This window comes from Ambystoma mexicanum, chromosome 1p (genome assembly GCF_040938575.1).
Source record: "Ambystoma mexicanum isolate Mex_15411 chromosome 1p, UKY_AmexF1_1, whole genome shotgun sequence".
Taxonomy (NCBI): domain Eukaryota; kingdom Metazoa; phylum Chordata; class Amphibia; order Caudata; family Ambystomatidae; genus Ambystoma; species Ambystoma mexicanum.
The window spans coordinates 1102280388-1102298732 of NC_090921.1; the positions used below are offsets into that span (position 1 = coordinate 1102280388).

At 45.9% G+C, this 18345-nt stretch overlaps 1 protein-coding gene across 1 annotated transcript; it reads right to left on the reverse strand.

The window, feature by feature from the left end:
* Positions 1-16247: 16247 nt before the first annotated feature.
* On the reverse strand, positions 16248-17186 carry LOC138569392 (olfactory receptor 12D1-like). Its single transcript, XM_069647369.1, has one exon. The coding sequence runs from the start codon at positions 17184-17186 to the stop codon at positions 16248-16250; it is 939 nt and encodes a 312-aa protein (XP_069503470.1).
* Positions 17187-18345: the final 1159 nt, after the last annotated feature.

Genomic DNA, 18345 nt, shown 5'->3' on the forward strand with positions numbered 1-18345 from the left:
TCTATTTTCAACTCGGTAGTCCGCGGACAGTTGCAAGGTCCACAACGGTTCCTCTAAAGGGACCCATTCATTACCTTAAGTCATTCTCAATCTGGCAGACGGAAAGAGCAAGTTTTCAGAGCAACTTCCAGGGCACTTTCAGGAGTTCAAGAATGGCATCTGTCATTATCATCCCACCTTCCCAGGGGGCACAACCACCACCATCATCATTACCACCTGAAGGACCAGGACAGGGGAACAAGCACAATGATGCGAAGGAGGATGCCAAGAAACTGAAAGATAAGGTAGAGGAAGTTCCTACCTCTAGCACCCTGAGTGAATTTTGAGTGTGATGGTTCTTTACCACCGTTAGGGGTGTACCAAAAGCTCAGGCTGCCAAGGTTCAATGCATTAAGTGCAGGGTCGTACTCAGTTGTGGACTACCTATGCAGTAATCCTTTGTGACCACCTCCATGTGACACCACAGGTGCTCTAAGAAAGAATATTCCTTTCTTAGGAAAAAGTAGGTTACCTTCCTCTACCCCATCTTCCTTAACTGCTCCTACCATCACATAGGCTTCCCTGTGGGGCAGAGGATCCCACCGGCTGCCTCGCGTGCCATACAGAACACTGTTGACCCTTACCTTTCGAAAGGCACAACACTCTGTTTGTACTGAGACACACCACTCTGCAGGGGGAGCAGTTTCATAGTGCTTTCGAGGCTGCGTTCGAGGAGCACGAGAAACACAGCAACCTACCTTAAATTTGAGGTATGCCCAACATATTCCCCTTTCGACCTGACCCTCCATATCTGAGTTTAGCACCCCATCCGTCCCTTCCCTCCCCCACCTTATCTCCTTGCTACTCCTACAAGAAATCAAAAGTAAAAAGAAATATACAAGCCAGAAACCCCCAATAAATGTTACTTTAGGACCCACCTTTTACAGTTAAAAAATCAAACTAAAGATAAAAATCATAGGACCTTTTGCAGTCTGCATAGGCCGTGAACAGTACAAAAGTCCGTAGACATCTTTGCAAGACTTCACAAAAAAATGTCAGTGCATTTTGCATATTAAAAAAAAATTCTGATTTCCGACATCAGTCAAATTGCATTTCCACAAAAAATATTTACACCATCCAACTTGATATTTGCATTGTCAAAAGATGGCAATCCTAAACCAAATAAAAAAGCACATACACCTTTTTGACATGCTGCCTAGCTTCTTCCAATTCCGATCAAAACATGTTTGGTCGTCTCCATATTTAACTTTCATGGATTTCAGAAAAAATATTCTATGCTCTCCACACACGCTGCTTCTTCATAGCCATAGCCACAGCCATCTTCACTAAACACAACAAATACAAGACTTGCTATCCTGTACTCCTGTACACTTCAACTCCTACTCCACAACCACAAAACCTGATTAGCTAATACCCCAATGTACACTTTCCATGCCAAGCATCCTTAAAACAACCAGATCGCACATTTAGCTCTGTGAACTAAAGCAGTGTCCGCAGACACCGTCTCACAACGCAGCCCTTCTACTAGCACTGGTCACAACCACCACAATAGAATTAAACTATATAACAAGTACGTACAATGCACCTTCAAATAACAAGACTCACCCTAAACCTCTCCACTCTCCCAGACATCCGTGGACACTAAAATTGACGGCAGACTCTGTCGCACCTGTAACGCTTTTATTTTCCTACAAAAACAGCTCCATATCAACTTTATTGCACCCCCTGAACCACCCTTTCAGGCCCTCTTTCGGCAACCAAATAACCTCAAATGTGTTTTCCAGTTTTTTTTTCTCACCGTGCTGTTTGCGGTCTACAGCGATGTCCGCGGACTCGGCGGCACCTGCACACCCTTTTTCACCTAAAAACACATCTCCATGTCAACTTCATTCCACTCCCCCACCCTTTCCAGACCCTCTGTTAGCCACCAAATAACCCACAAATGTTTCTTCCACACTTTTCCTCACTGCGCTATCCGTGGACCCTGGCGGCTGTCTGCAGGTCCAACATGGTGACCGTTTCCAAAAATATATGGCAGCTCACGTTTTCCACCATCCAATCAACAGGCATGTACGATGTCTGCAGACATCATCCCAGACTCCGATTAGCCCACAGGCGTCCACTGCTTCAGGGCCAGATATTACTAATTTTTGTTGACCTTGTTTTTGGCCATTTAAAAAGAAAAAACAACTGGATGGATTTACACCAAATTTGCAAAAGCACGCTTTCGGAACCAAGCGGCTGCTCCTCAACCAAGTTTGGTGCAGATCTGTCCAGCAGCTTAGGATGTAGGCGCGAGCAAAACATTTTTACATTGTATATATGAGGATTTCAAACATTTTGGGACCCCCTTATAACTGTGCCACCCACCCCAGACAAAACCGAACCAAACTCCGAAAAATCATTCCAAGGTGGCCATATACCTATTTTGCAAAGTTTGGTGAGGATTCGTCAAACAGCACCAACGTTATAAGCACCCAAAAAGTGCTTTTTCTATGAGTTGAGCAACTTAAGCTTTACTAAAGGGCCACTACAGCAGGTCCTGTAATGTTTGTGAATGAATGATGTATGGATTGCTGCCTGGGTGTGCGTGTGTGTGTATGGTGAAAGGGTGCACATGTAAATGTATGGGTGACTGGGTGTGTGTGAGTGTATAGTGAATGGTGTGTGTGCTTTTGTTAACCCGGATTATGTATTGGTAATCTTCATTACTCCTACCCCTACACTTCCTTGTCCCAGTACTTGTGTATGAGTCACTTTGCCTCTTACCGAAGTACTGGGATGATGTAGAAGGACATGGAGGTAATGCCTGGCTTAGTTATCTGTAATCTTTATTACTCCTAGTTCCACTATTCCTCGTCCCAGCACTTACCTATGATGCAACGTACCTCATACGTAAGCATTGGGACAAGGAAGAGGGGCAGAGAGGTAATTCTGGGTGTGGTAGTCTAGGTCGGCCCAGAGTGTCGTGCGACCGACCCGTGAAATGTTGCAGAGCTGGAGTGGGGGAGCCCTCAGCATGGCTCACAGGGGGCCCCCTCAGCATGGCCCAGATTTTGTGTTTCGCCACTGGGTGTGAACTTCAGCTGAAACCGCTCACCTTAGTCTTGGGAGATACGAGTGCAAGGGAGGCTATGGCCGAGTGGGGGAAAGGGCATTCTTGGTCACCCAGCAGCTGATCACCTTTGCCCAATCTTGGAAGTTCTGAGGGGCCCCATCTTCAACTCATGGTGGGTAAAGGTGTGGGACACATGAGCATCCAAAAAGATCACAGGCCCACTTAATGAGTGCCTACCTAAGCTCTTCAGAACTCCCTTGGGCGTCAAACTGCAGGGCTACACTGGACGCCCCACCCAAAACTACCATAATGAGCCACCTGTCCTCCTTCTAATGGTGGTGGCCGTTGCTCAGGGAGCTCGGAGGCCTGAATCAAGATGAAGTAACATGGGGGAGTGGGAGGAGGGTCTCACTCGGAGGACCATGTGAGTGCAGTTTAGATCAGCTCCGTGCCCGGCTTCCTGCAAGAGCCCATCCCCCATCGCGATACTGGTGTCCTCCCTTGCGCTAGGTGCTATCATTCCTTGTGGAACCACACCAGTGCTTAATATGTTGGACTTTATAGTGACTTACCAGCCCCTTGCGTGGGGATGGCCTTGCTGTGTGACCCCCTCTGCCTTCTTCTGCCCATGTCCTATTCGTACCCTACTTCTCCCTCTTTTTTCTTCTGTTCTGGTAAACTCAATTTTTTCAAAGGGGTTACTGTTTTCTAATTGTTATTTGAAAAATTGATAAATAAATTTGAGATAAAATAATGAAACAAAAGCTACAGGGGCACAGTGTAGAAAATTCAAGGAGGTATCTCAGGGGCTTTATCTAGGAGGTGTAAATTAGAAGGATTTGGAAAAATGACATAGAAGTTCAGGGAATCTTGCCAGAAAATGATACCCAGAGGTAGACTATTACATGTATGATGACCTCTTTCTAAGCCTGAAAGATGCCTAATGTAGCAATTGAAGCAGGAACATGAACTGTGAGATAAATCATGAACATACTTCTTTAGAGCGAACCATGACCATTAACACTGCAAAACACCAAATGTACAGAAAAAGTATTCACACCCGGGGAAGGATGCTCAACCAATCAAGTAGCTGGAAAAGCGGATGACAATACACTGTGTACCAGCCACCCTAAGCCCTTCCCTGGGTGGTACCATATTGATTCTGGGGAGGCACAATCACATCCCATATCTCACATCCCCAGCCCCAAAGACAAATCCTTTCCTCAGCCCCCTCCTCGCTCCCTCCCCACTCACCTGCTGGTCCAGTGCTTTGTGCTTGGTTCATGGCACTCCCCGGCGGCGACACCCGCCATGGAATTAGAAAAGGGACTAAATCCCTTTTCCTATGGTGGTGGCCATCTAATTTGTTTTTAAATGCACAAAGCATATCCCCCGTAAAACAAAAATGTTACTATTTGCCCCCTAGTCAATTCCAGGCTGTAAATAGCTATCAACCCCATTGGTGTGTGTATCTGGCCAGTAATGCCCCACTTCCCTCAGTGAGGCCCAAGCGGTGGGCCATTAATGGCCATTTACTTTTTTTAATTTATTGTTTTTTGGTTAATCGAAGTACCCTTTAACAATCGACATAGTAAAGATACATTTTACAATACAGACAAATCCAAATTTCTTTTAAAAACATAATAAAAATTTAAATATTTCATATGTAGACAATATCCCATAAAAGGTATCTCACATAAAATTCATATTCAACATCAATACAGCAATTCATTAACAAGAGAAAAAAACTACAGACAATCTCATTAAAAAGACATTCAGAATTATACAAAATAACAAAAACATATTCCTTAACCAGGAAGACATTCTATTGCTATTCACAAACCCTATCAGACATAGATGCATTGACCTCAGAAAATCTAACACCGCAATCATATCGGAAGTAACCACCCTTCCAAACATCTGTCCCACAAATATTCCAAATCAACCCAGTTCAAACTATGAAAGAAGTGCTTAAAATATTTAGTCGACTGGATTGAAGCATGGGACATTCAAGTACCAAATGGTTGGTTGTTTCTAGCATATTCTCCACTCTTCAGAATCTACAATTGGACTCACAAGTTCCTATTTTGTTGTACCTAAGGAGGATTTCTTTACTTAAACTTCAATTCCAGCAGAATTTCAGGAAATCACTCCTTACCACCCGACTGGGGGAAATAGATAAAAAAGGAGCCAAAATTCCCATTTTCTTATGTGATCCTGCAAGATGAGACAAGGAAGAATAGTTATGCCTTTTTTTCTGGGGTTAAGATCCAGTCCCATATTCCCAGACGCTTTTTAGTGCTGTCTGGTCTATGTTGAAGCTCTTCCCGACTGGACCCAATTTCATGTAACAAACCATCACAAAAGATGGCAAGGGATTTCAATGGGCAAGAAGAGCTATGATTCTGCCCTGGATCATCACTTCATTTAAATCCCAGTAGAGAGTATCTAATTCTGCGTTCATGGTTTTTCACAGAAAATTAAAAAAGTTCCATATCTCCCTACTTCTTAAAGATCGAATAACCTATTCAAATCTAATAGCGGCAATGGGGAACGATTTTGGTAATCTAAAAAGTCTTCTCCTTATGCGTGCCTCGATTACTGGCAAGACATTTAATATAGATATGTTATATAAATCTATACCATAAATTAATTTTGGAATAATCTTGTCCTCATAAAATTTGAGGGCGGTTAGGGTGGAACATTTTCCATCTTTTCCGTATACCCACTAATCCGTGGGGGTTTGTTTAAAAGATACTCTCTCATTTCAACCTTATTAGGCCTACCAAATATTGGGATGCCCAAATAAATGAAGTGATTCACTGTCTCCAGTTTTTGAGCTCCACTCCACATACCAGTGATTTAAGTATGCTCTTCCTTGTGAATAGAATGACCTTCATATTATCAGTATTAATATTAATAGATAAGGAGTTTCCTTGTGCATAAGTCCCAAATGCATTGATTAATCTTTGTAGCCCCAGGGGAGTCAAGTTGAATAACAGGAAGTCATTCACGTAGGAGAGCCACTTAAGCTTCTGAAGGTTCAGCTTAGGCGGTGCAAAGGCCGATTTAGATCGTGTTTCTCCCACGTCGGAGACATATAAGTTAAAGAGACAGCCTGACAACTCTCCATTTTGGTTTATCCTTACCTGGATGTTAGATACAGAGTGTAGGGCTATTATTAACCTCAGTAAATCTACAGAGATATTCCACCTCGCCAGTTTTTGCCATTGTAGGTTCCTCTTAACTTTATTGAATGCTGAGCTTAGATTGATAGTCGCTATATTAGTCGTATTAACCCTGCCACTCAATGCACGTTTTGAACAATCCCCAATAGCAGACCATTCAAGTTGGTGCTGTGTTTTTTTTTTGAAACCCGGTATGTCACTTTTGGATACATCCTGACCCCAGAGCCCAGGCTTCTAGATGCTGAAGCAGCAAAGCCGCAAATACCTTGCTGTGAGCATCTCGGATGGATAGCTACCAGTCATTCTTGGGGTCATTACGATTCTGCTTCTTAAATATGTGTTACATCCCACCGCACTTACCTACAGGTCCGGGGCGGCAATTCCCATCGCTGCTTGCCCTTGTCCTTCTGGCGACTGTACCCGCGATGGTGCAGGCAGACCAACACCTCTCCACCATTTATTGGCAGGCTGCAAGAAGCACCACGGTCATCACAGCGCTTCCGGGGTCCAGAAGGCTGCATGCCTACATCATGGGGCTGCCTCACGGCCAAGGCTCCCATGATTGGTCACGGCAGTGTTCGGTTGCCAGGGCAACGGCCAATGCCAGAACTGCTTACAATCCACATAAAAGGGCAGCAGAATCTCCATTCTTTTAGTCTTAACGTTCCTGGTAGCCTCGGTTGCTGGTCCCTCGCTCTTAGACTTCTTGTTCCTCTTGTTTTTTCCCTGACCTTCCTTGGTTCCCTTCTCTCCTGTTTCTCCCATTCTCTTGATCCTATTGTGGTTGCCTCCTTGGCTTAATACCACCTGGCTTACTCTAGGGGTGGTTCCCTATGAATATTGATTGCTGCAGTTCTACCACCTCCCTCTTCAGTGGACACCACTGCCCTTGTATCACATTAATACCGGGAGGAGAGCCGGTGCTGTAGCGGGTCTGGTCCCCGACCTGGCTAAAGTACCCATTTGCTTGGAATGGAAGGGGGCTGAAACTAAGCAGGGCAATCTAGAAAGAGGAACTACAGTGATGGAATCAAATCAAAAAGGCTTAGGGCCAAAGTCAATAGGACAAAAGTCTTTTGCTCAAGATCACACAGTTCAGGGTAGTTCGCGGTTAAGTCTTTGCCAATAGTTGCGGACGAAGTTGGTCGGCAGAAAAGTTAGTTTAAAGAGTAGAGAAGGACAAGCCCTCGGATTGGCAAAAGGTTTCACACACCTTCACCGCGGCTGGACGAAATTAACAACCGGATTTGCACAGTACCTTAAAATGGAGAAGAAGCTGTAGCTGAGGCAGACGTTCCTGGCAGGTCCTGCAGGCTCACGGTTCCTGAAGCGAATGTTGGACTGACACGAAGTAAGAAGACTGGCAGGCCCTGCACTGCCCAGGGAAGAAACCAGCAGCAGTGCAAAGCAACGAATAAAAGGTGTGCTCCTTAAATCCCAAGCAGGGACCGACCTTCCTGGCTATCCGGTTCACTGTAGCTCTGTACAGCAAATTCGACCAGAGGAGGGAGTCCTGGCTTACAGTTTGGGCAAACTGGTTGGTCCCACCAGCTCAGGGGAAGAAGATTCCTGGTAGATCTTCTCTGTCATTGGAGCTTGAAGATTCGGACCCACAGCAGGCCTTCACCGGGCGGTTCAGTCGTTGTAGGGGTCCTCTTCTGTCAGCTCCTCGTTGGTTCTTTCGTCCCAGTGGTGACTCTGACTTTCCAGACCCAGAGACCTGCTTTTTATGCAGTTTTCCCCCCATTCAAACAGCCTGGCTGTCAATCACACAGCAGGGTGGCTGTCCCACCGGGACAGTCACCTAACCAATCAAACAAGAGTGCAAATTGGGTTACCAAGGGAACCCATGGAAGGGGTCCTAAAACCCCTCCCTCACATCCTGCCTACCCAGACTTTCAGGCGCCTAAATATGGCTTCTGTGTCGAAGCCCGCGAAAAGACAGTGAACAAAGGAACCAAACCTGGTTTGGCACGCGGAGTAAAACACGAGAAAGACATTTTCAAAAAGAAATGGCAAATAAACCCAGCCAGAACCATATAAAAACCTATATGGTCTAACGGGAATATGTTCGAGGCTACCAAGATAGCCTTAAACAATATCAAGGTTATTTAAGATAACCGCGGTAACAAAAATAGGGTAGTTACCACTGCCACCAGCCAAGTCTTGATGAAAAGGGAGCAAAACAATGCTCCAAGAGAAACAGACAAAAAGGGATAAGTATTAACCCTCTCCAGTACTCTATGAAAGATAGTTTGTACTGGGTCTGTGGATTTAAAAGAGACTAATAAAGTCAATGGCAACTTTACATGTTCTGGGAGACAGTAGTCAGTCCTAGAAAATGGAGTCTGAGTTGGGAAGTCTAAAAGACAACCCTGTGTCACTGTGCTAAAGGTGCTGTGTAACTAACAGTAAAATGATGATGGGCCTCATTATGAGTATGGTGGTAAGGCAACAACGGCGCCGGTATTGCTACCGGCACCGTTGTTACCATACCACCATACTACGATTTCTGCTCGAGGGTGCCTTTGCAGCCACCTGGTCTGACAAGGTGGCCGTACCGGCATCTGCGAGTAGAACTTGATGGTAATACCAGTACCGTTATTAATGGTACCGGTGCTACCACCCGCCCCATTCCATTGGGCCCCATGGAGCCGAATGGGGATGGGGAGTCCCTTATTACTGGCACCCGCAAATGGGCAATTACTGGGTCCGCCAAAGTCGGCATGACCCGGTAATTGCCCATTCGCGGGTGCCGGAAAAAAATGGATACCAGCAGCAGTTGTGCCTGTGCTACAGGCATGGCTACTGCCAGCCTTGTCATGAGGCCTGATGCCTGTGGAGTAGGTGAGGCTCCACAGTCTATGAACACAAAAATGTTAAACACACAGCAAAACACATGTAAGAGTGGGAAAAAAGGCTCACACTCTTACCAGGTGAAAAAAAATAAATCCTACAAATCCAGCAAAGCTGCTGAGGGACTCAGTAGGTAAGGGAAATTAGCCATTCTGGAGAATTCGCCCTAACACTTGTGAATCAAAAGAAAAATAGAAAGAGAACAAGAAGGCGAAAGGGAAACATGATTCCTAGATAGATGTTTCTCTTTACTTTAGCCAGGTACCCAACGAAATTATTGTGGCCACAAACCAAAATGTACCGTCTTATATTTGGTATAGTTAAAGGTTAGCTGGAGAATTTGTCATAGAGGCGAGCAGGGTTCATAAAGAAACAGAAACTGTTTTTTGTTAGCACCTTTCCATGGATCAAAGACATGTGTAATTGTTATGATGTAGCTGATGTATATAGTTTGTGCATTAGAATGTTGATAAGTGAGGTCAGTGTGTGATGTAGAGCAATCTAATGGAGTGTTTAGTATTGACTAGATTCCAGCATCGTTCCGCTGTGGAGGCTCACTTTTACATTTCCCGACGAGGATCCGTGAGTGAGGCCACAGAACTGTGGACACAAACGAAAGCAGTTGTTGTATAATTTTCTCAATAACTGACAGGAGGCGGTGTTGCTTCAGGTGATGTCCTTTTATTAATATGTGACATCAACGTAGATCTGCAACTTATTAGAAAGGATTTGCAAAGGGCAACAGGCCCTCGAACAGTGGCACAGCTGGTGCGATAGTCAATAGTCTCTCCTTAGGCACAGGGGCCTCTGCTGGGGAGGAGCACCCAGGAGCACGTCTGACTCCGGTGGCTCGCTCCGTCTGAATCCGCGCTCAGCGCGCGGGAGCCGCACTTCCAGCCGTGCACAAGATCTTGCGAGACCAGCGGGTCTCGCAATATCACTACACACCTCCCTCTGATAATGCAAAGGCAGTTTATTGCAAAACATAGTCATTGTATCTCACCGGTCTTCTGTGTTCCCTTCGTGGCTGATCGCCTCTCTCACTGCACACGTCCTGCTGGTCATCTTCTCGCCCTACCATGGGTGCATCCGCTTCAAACTCATTTTCTTCCACTTCTCTGCTATCTGTCTCCGGCTCTCGTTCTTCCCCTCTCTCATTGTCCATTACCCCTTCGGCTTCAGATCTTTCCAAGGTCTTTTCTCTCTCTTGCCTTTTTTCAAACATGGCTACTCTTTCCATGTTCCATTTCCTCCCATCTTCGGTGCGGACATGGTTGACTCCTCGGTGAATCACCTTCACGGGCCTATTGAACTGCGAGCCCATGATTTGATCCTTGGTCGGTAACCGTATTTTGATCCAATCTCCTTCTTTAACATCTGACCCTTGTTTGGTCCTTCTTCTTCTGTCGCTCCATCTTTTCATACGTGCCTTGCTGTTCTCTAATCTCCACACCACTTCCGACATGTCTACTTCTTCGTCTTCTCTTACTCTGGCCAACCATGGTGGCACTAGCGTGGAGTCTGCTCTCCTCTCTCTCAACATGCGAAAAGGGGAGATTTGGGTGATCCCGTTGGGAGTCAGTCTGTGAGCTGCGATGGCCTCTTTTGTTGTTTTGAGAGGGTCCATTCCGGAAGCAGTCGCTAATTGGATGGCTCCCTTGATAAACCTGTTGGCCCTCTCGACAAGCCCATTAGCTTGGGGATGATAGAGTGCTGCTTTCTTCTGGTGTATGTGGTGCTTCTTCAGGAATAGTCCATGTCCCTGGAAATTAGTTGTACCCCGTTGTCTGTTACTAACTCATTGGGGAGCCCTTCCCTCTGGAAGATGGCGGTGAGTACCTCTATTACAGTTGCAGTCGTAATGTTGGGAACAAACTCGGCTTCGACCCACTTCGATAAGTAGTCCACTAACACTATGCCGTAACGATGTTCGGGCGCCATCGCCTCCAATGGTCCTATAAAGTCTAGCCCTACTTTTGACCACACCACTTCTGGGGTTTCTGTGGGAATCATGGGCTCCTGTCTGATCTTCAGGCGCTTATCACTGTTGAGACACTCATGGCATCTCTCGATCATGGTGCAGATCTCCTGGTCCATGGACGGCCACCAGTAGGCTTCTCTCACTCTGCGACGTGTCATGGTGTTCCCCAGATGGCCCGCATGGGCCCTGCACAGAATGGTCTTCCTCATGCCTGTGGGCGGGATTACCTGGTCAGTTTTCATTATTATGCCGTCGGCTTCTGAGATCTCATCTGCCACTTTTCAATACGGTCTCATACCTTCTGGCACTGCCCTTCCATCTGGCCATCCATTTCTGATCCATTCTCTGATTCTCACCATGGTCGGATCCTTTCCGTCTTCTTCCATCCAGTGTTTCTCGCTGAGTTCCAGGTAGTCTGGCGCCTTGAGATCTGTAATGGATGCTACAATGCATTCTTCTAGCAAGAAGGTGGTGGCATTGTCCTTGCCCTCTGGCAATCTTGACATGCAGTCCGCATGCGAATTCTTCCATCCCGAGATGTGTTGTACCTCAAAGGTGTATTCCTGTAGTTTTGCTGCGATGCGTGCTAATCTGGGCGTTGACACTTTGGTGCTGCCTGGGCTGAGCATGTGGATGAGGGGTTTATGGTCGGTTACTAACTTGAACTTTGTGCCCCACGCATATGTCCTGAAATGTTCCACGGCCCATGCACACGCTAGCATCTCCTTCTCTATGGTGGAGTAGTTTTGTTCGGCTGATGATAAGGCTTTCGAGGCAAATGCTACCACGTGTTCCGTATCACCTCTCTTCTGAGTTAGGACAGCTCATAGTCCATATGCACTGGCGTCCGTTGAGATGACTGTACTCCACTCTGGGTTGAACGGTTGCAAGCACGGCACTTCCACTATGTGCCGTTTTATGCTTTCCACCGCTTTCTTCTGGGCTTCTTGCCACGTGTACTCCGACCCCTTTTTGAGGAGCTGGCGGAGCGGCGCTGAGGTTTCTGAGAATTTGGGGATGAATTTTGCATAGTACTCCGCCAACCCGAGGAATGACCTCACTTTGTCTTTGTTGGTGGGTTCAGGAGCTTTAGTTATGGCCTGCAGTAAGTTTTGCTTGGGACTAATGCCTTGCTCTGATATCTTGTACCCCAAATACTCAACTTCGTTTGCTTTGAATACGCATTTTTCATACCTTAATCTTACTCCCGCTTCTTGCAGTTTGGTTAGGACTGTTCTCAATGTGACATTGTGCGTCTGTTCATCCCTTGCATAGACAAGGATGTCATCCTGGAAATAGGCCACGTTTCTAACGTTCCGCAGTAGAGCGTCCATCATTCGTTGAAACGCTGAGGCTGCGGATGATAAGCCAAATGGCATCTTGATGAACTGGCACATGCCAAACGGGGTAATGAAAGCAGTGAGTGGCTTGGACTCCTTGTGCAGTTGTATTTGATGGAAGGCGTTCCTCATGTCCAGTTTAGAGAATATTTTGGCTTCCTTCATCATGAGGATCAACTCATAAATGTTCGGCAGTGGATAGCTATCCGCAATAACCTCCAAGTTTAGGCTACGAAGATCAATGCAAACCCTTAGCTCTTGTGAATTCTGTTTCTTTATGAGTACGACTGGGCTCAGCCACTTAGAAGCTTCAATTTCTTCGATGACGCCATCCTTCTTCATTCTGTCCAATTGGCTTCTGAGTGTGTCTCTTGCAGTTGCTGGTACTGGTTATACTCTGTGTTTGACCGGGACTGCGTTGGTTTTGAGTAATATTTTGTGGACAAAGCCCTTGATGCGTCCTGGTTCCTCTGAAAATAGTTTAGGATAATCTCCTTTCGCTACTGGCGCACTCCTCCAACTGACTGACAGTACCTGATCCTCCGTGCTGGGGTCCAGCTTGATTTTCAGTTTCGCCTGGTCGTCCCACCCTAATACCGCCGGGCCTTCTTGACTAAAATAAACTTTGGTGGTGGTCTCTCTTCCTTTGAACTCTACTTTCCCTTTGATGTAGCCCAACAGGTCTACTGACGCACCACCAAAAACTGTAGGCCTGTGCCTTGTGCTGAGCACTTGGACCGTCTCTGTACCCATCATCTCTTTGTACGTGTGTAGGGGTATTATGGTGAGATCGGAACCCGAATCAGCCATGACTCTTGTCTCCAACCCGTTTATTTTGATTGCACAATGGGGTTTTTCTCTTCTGGCCCGTGGGCTGCTCACCATGATGAAAGTAGGTCTCCCTTCATCTTCCGAGGACGATTCCCTCTCCGTGTTGTGTTCAGCGTTGACGCTCGTGATCTTCTTGTTGCGCCAACGACACACGATTGAGAAGTGTCCAATCTTCTTGCATACCGAGCACTCCTTGTCTCTCGCTGGGCACTCTCTATCGAAAGCTAGGTGCTTCGTGCTGGTACACCTGTGGCATTTCAATGGTTCTTTCTTCCCCCATTTCCCTTCTCTCGCGTCGAGTACTTGCCTCTCCTTCTTTGGGCGGAACGCTACTGCTTGTATTTCGGCAGGACTATGGCTACTTGCAAATTCTTTCCTTCTACCTGCCATTTCCTCAACTGCTTTTGCTATTTCAATTGCTTTTTCCAGCTGCAGTTCATTCTCTGAAATGAATTTGTCTTGCACTTTGCTGCTGTTGGTGTGAACCACCAGCATGTCGCAGATGAGACTCTCCGCATTGTTACCAAAGTTGCAGAGCGCCGCCAGTTCGCGCAGTTTGGTAACATAGTCATCAACAGGCTCGGACGCCTCTTGCTTGCGGTTATAGAACCAGATTCTGTGCAGGACGGTATTCTCCTTGCTAGCGAACCTTTTAACAAACCTTCTTACAGCCTCCTTGAAAACGTCGTCGTTGTCACTGGCTACCAGCTCCGGGGTGAGACTCTCAAACACCCTCTGCCCTTCGACGCCGAGGGCATTAAGTAACATCGCCCTGCGTCTTGCCGCCGAGTAGCCCGCACCACCCAAGGCCTCTACGTACGTTGCGAATAAGGGTTGCCATTGTGGCCACGGAAAGGCAGGTCTACCTGGAGTTTGCAGGAAGGGCGGTGGTGGTGTCGCTCCTTGCATGGCTCCGCGCGGGCTTCAGTGGTGATCCTCGTCGCCAATTATGTTGTGTAATTTTCTCAATAACTGACAGGAGGCGGTATTGCTTCAGGTGATGTCCTTACATTAATATGTGACATCAACGTAGATCTGCAACTTATTAGAAAGGATTTGCAAAGGGCAACAGGCCCTCGAACAGTGGCACAGCTGGTGCGATAGTCAATAGTCTCTCCTTAGGTACAGGGGCCTCTGCTGGGGAGGAGCGCCCAGGAGCAAGTCTGACTCCGGTGGCTCGCTCCGTTTGAATCCGCGCTCAGCGCGCAGGGACCGCACTTCCGGTCGTGCACGAGATCTCGCGAGACCAGCGGGTCTCCCGATATCTCTACAGCAATGCATTCGCACGAGACGGCCTCCCCCTAAAGAAATCCCCAAAAGACGCGCATTCGCACAAGACTGCCTGATCTTGTAAAACCGTTACTGCGCACGCGCGAAATCGCACGTTTGTTCACAATCATTGTAAGCTGCTTTCAAAGTGAAGAATGGGGCAAAGCATGGGGATACAACGCTAATATGCACACAATTAAGCAGAGCTAAGCAATACAAAGTGAAGAAGGCGTTCAAAAGCATTTTAAGACTAAGTGGAAAGTGGGACACAACATAGAGATACTAAGCTCTAAGCAAAGTTAAGCAATATAAAGTGAAGAAGGCATAACACAGAGTTTTGTGCAAACAACACGAAATAAGACAACAACAAATCCTGCAGTAGTACTGTGCACAGAACGGCTATGACTGGATTACCTGGACCACCTGTCTTCATGGCATTTACAGGCCCACCTAAAGTAAAGTGGGCTCAATGGAAGAAGGGATTTGCTCATTACATCAGGGCCGCATGTGGAAACTCATATTCCATGGACAGGAAGGTGTCGTTATTAATGCACTTTCTAGGGTACGAGGTACAATGAATTTATGACACCTTACCGCCCTTGCCAGATGAAGGGAATGGTGATAACACGAGTAATTTGGGCAGTGTTTTCATCCAGAATGTCGCCACCTCTTCACTCCCCTCCAAATGTTTGTTACCACTTCTCCCTTCCAAATGTGCACCCTTTCCCTCTAAATCCAGCTCTTGGTCATAAAGAACCCTAACCCTGCCTGCACCCACCACAATCAAGAGGAGCTATTAGGAAAAATGTAGGCACAAGAAAGGCACTCCATGAAACATCCGAAAAAAGTAATGTTTTTTTCTTTTTGATGGCTCTAAAACATGTTTGTTTGTCATCACAAGTGCGTGAGAGCACAGAGCTATGGCATTTAAGGACAGAGGCATAAACAGGCTGGCATAGGGTCTAAATATCTTCTTAACCCTCTTTTCTATCCGCATGAGTATCTGAAATGCAAAGCAATTAGTGGTAGATGGCTGAAGATACATTTCCTATATAATATATATATATGAATATAAGCAAATAAAGCCTCATAAACACTTACATGTCGGGTGATTAGAACTGAATGAGGTGCATAAGAAGCTGCAGGAAACAAGGACTACAGCTGTGCTTATGTGCAGATGTGTGATTATGGCCAGGCTACTTTCTTATGTAATTTGTGTACTTTTCATGTCCGGTCTGTAAAGAGAATATTTTCGCTTGTGAAACCCAAATATTAACAAATATTCATGCCAACAAGAACAATAAATAAATGCGGCTAAGTGCCTAAATTACAGACTCTTTTCTAATCCTGATTCACCCCTTAAACAAAACATGCAAATATGGGCAGATCATTTATTCCCACTGTATGTGCCAAAATGCAAAGTCTCTAGGAGTGATTTGGTTCGCAGAGTATGATATTCAAAGCAAGCAGGGCCAAGCCATAGGTTTTTGCACTTGGAGTTGTTTATTTCATGTATTTATTATTACATTTCCTGTTTCTGCTGGGGGTTAAAACAGTAGTTACATATGCCAGATATCATAACTCAAATCATTCTGGAGCCAGCCATGAAAAAGTCGCTTTATTTTCATAGACTTGAGTTTTTACTGTCAGAGGAAAGGCACCGACTGATAGTGCTACACCAATACTGTGATAAAACAAACACACAATGCGTTCTATATCTGAACTTATTCAGGGAGAAGGCATCTGTTCTTGACTTTCTCCAGGGCCCTCTTAACATCCTCATTTCTCAAAGTGTAGATAATGGGGTTTAACATTGGTGTTACAACAGTAAATAAAACAGCAGCCACACGGTCTTCCTCCAGCGACGCCTCTGTTGTAGGTCGTACATAAGTGAAGAGGGCTGTCCCATATAGCATCACAACCACTGTTAAGTGTGCAGCGCAGGTGGAGAAAGCTTTACGCCTCCCCTCCTGTGAGCGGATCCGTAGCAGAAAAGTGCTGATGGAAATATAAGAGAGGACAGTCATCAAAAATGAAGCCATCCCCAGAGAGCCGGCGACCACTGACAGGAGAAGCTCATTAAGGTGTGTATCAGTACACGCCAGCCTTAGGATAGGTTTGATATCACAGAAAAAGTGTTTGATTTCATTAGATGCACAGAAAGTCAATCGGCATGTCATAACTGTGTGTAGCATGGAATGTAGAAATCCCATAAGCCAAGAGCTGGAGGCCAGGCTTACATACACCCTGCAGTTCATGATGGTGGTGTATCTCAAGGGGTTACAGATGGCAACGTACCGATCATAAGACATGGCTGTTAAGAGCAGGACCTCAGTGCTACCTAGGAAATGGAAGAAATGGAGTTGTGCAATGCAGCCTGCAAAAGATATGGTTGGCTCCTGAGCCAAGAAATTTACCAGCATTTTAGGCACAGCCACAGATGAGAAGCAGATATCCAAGAATGAAAGGTTACCAAGGAAGAAGTACATTGGAGTATGAAGACGAGGTTCAATGATGGCAATGACCACTATGGTGAGATTCCCCAGCATGTTGATAATGTAGACAATCAAAATTATGCCAAAGAGAAAAGGCTGTAAATGCGAAAGATTTGTGAGTCCAAGGAGAAGAAATTCTGCCACCAATGTCTCATTGCGCTGATCCATGTATATTTATTCAAATCGTCCTGCAGAAAAAAATACAATGTATCAGGACTATATACATGTCAATATTACATTATAAGATGGCACTTCTGAGATCATCTATTGCAGGAAGAGAAACTATCTCTGATTATCTAGAAAACAATGGTTCTCATGATGACCAGCTGACCACTACTGACCACTGTTGACAGAAATAGCCTATACATATCCCCAATTGCCTTCCAGAGGAGAAATTCATTTAAGACAGATTCTTGTTAAAACGTATGTTATGTTATGTTATGTTATGTTATGTCATGTTAAGGTCTGATAGTGGTAGCTCCCTTCAGACTTAAAAAAAGGGGCAGGTAAATCCTTCCCTATAACCGCAGCAGGCCTTTGGAACAACCTCCCCGGCCAGTTAAGGATGGAAGCCAATTACCAACGCTTTCGCAAACAACTGAAAATCCACATCTTCAAGTAATACATATACTACAACCTGCCCACCTACCTATGCAGCCCTAATGTCTCCTGTTATGTGTTTTATTGTCTTACTTTTTGTCTTTGTGTTCTTGTCTCTGCGCCCCGAAGCTCGAGAGCTACCGGCGCAATACAAGTAAATAAATAAATATGTTATGTTATGGTCATTTGTATAGCTCCTGATGTACCATTGGTATGATCTCAAAGCACTGTGGGTTGAACGCCCTGAGGGACCGTGGTCCGTATCAGTGGAGAGACTAGTGTAGCATATAGTGCTTGGGTGCACTTGGTATGTGTGCAGCCGGAGTGGTTTGCGCAGATTGGCTGCATTCTAACGTTATGTGTGGTGTGGTTGATGGGAGAGATCAGTGTAATGTGTGCAGCAAGGAGGGTGGTCTTTGAGTCTGCATTCTGGCTGCCGTGGGAACTGTGTAAGAGATTATGTGTGCCGTTAGGCCGATTTATTCATGGGATATAGCTGTGTTCAACCAGGCTATTGAGGTGTTCTATGAGAGATGTAGGTATGTCTGCAGCTAGGCCAAATTGATCGCGAGGTGCAGCTGTGTTCTATTGTTTGTTGATGTAAAGTGGATAGTGAGCATATTGGTGTAGGAATGAGTGTGTGTGCTTATCAGTGGGTGGCCCCCTTTCTTGGGATGCTTTCAGAGCTCAGTGCGCCTGCCATGTCTGTCCTGGTGGTTTGTGGCAG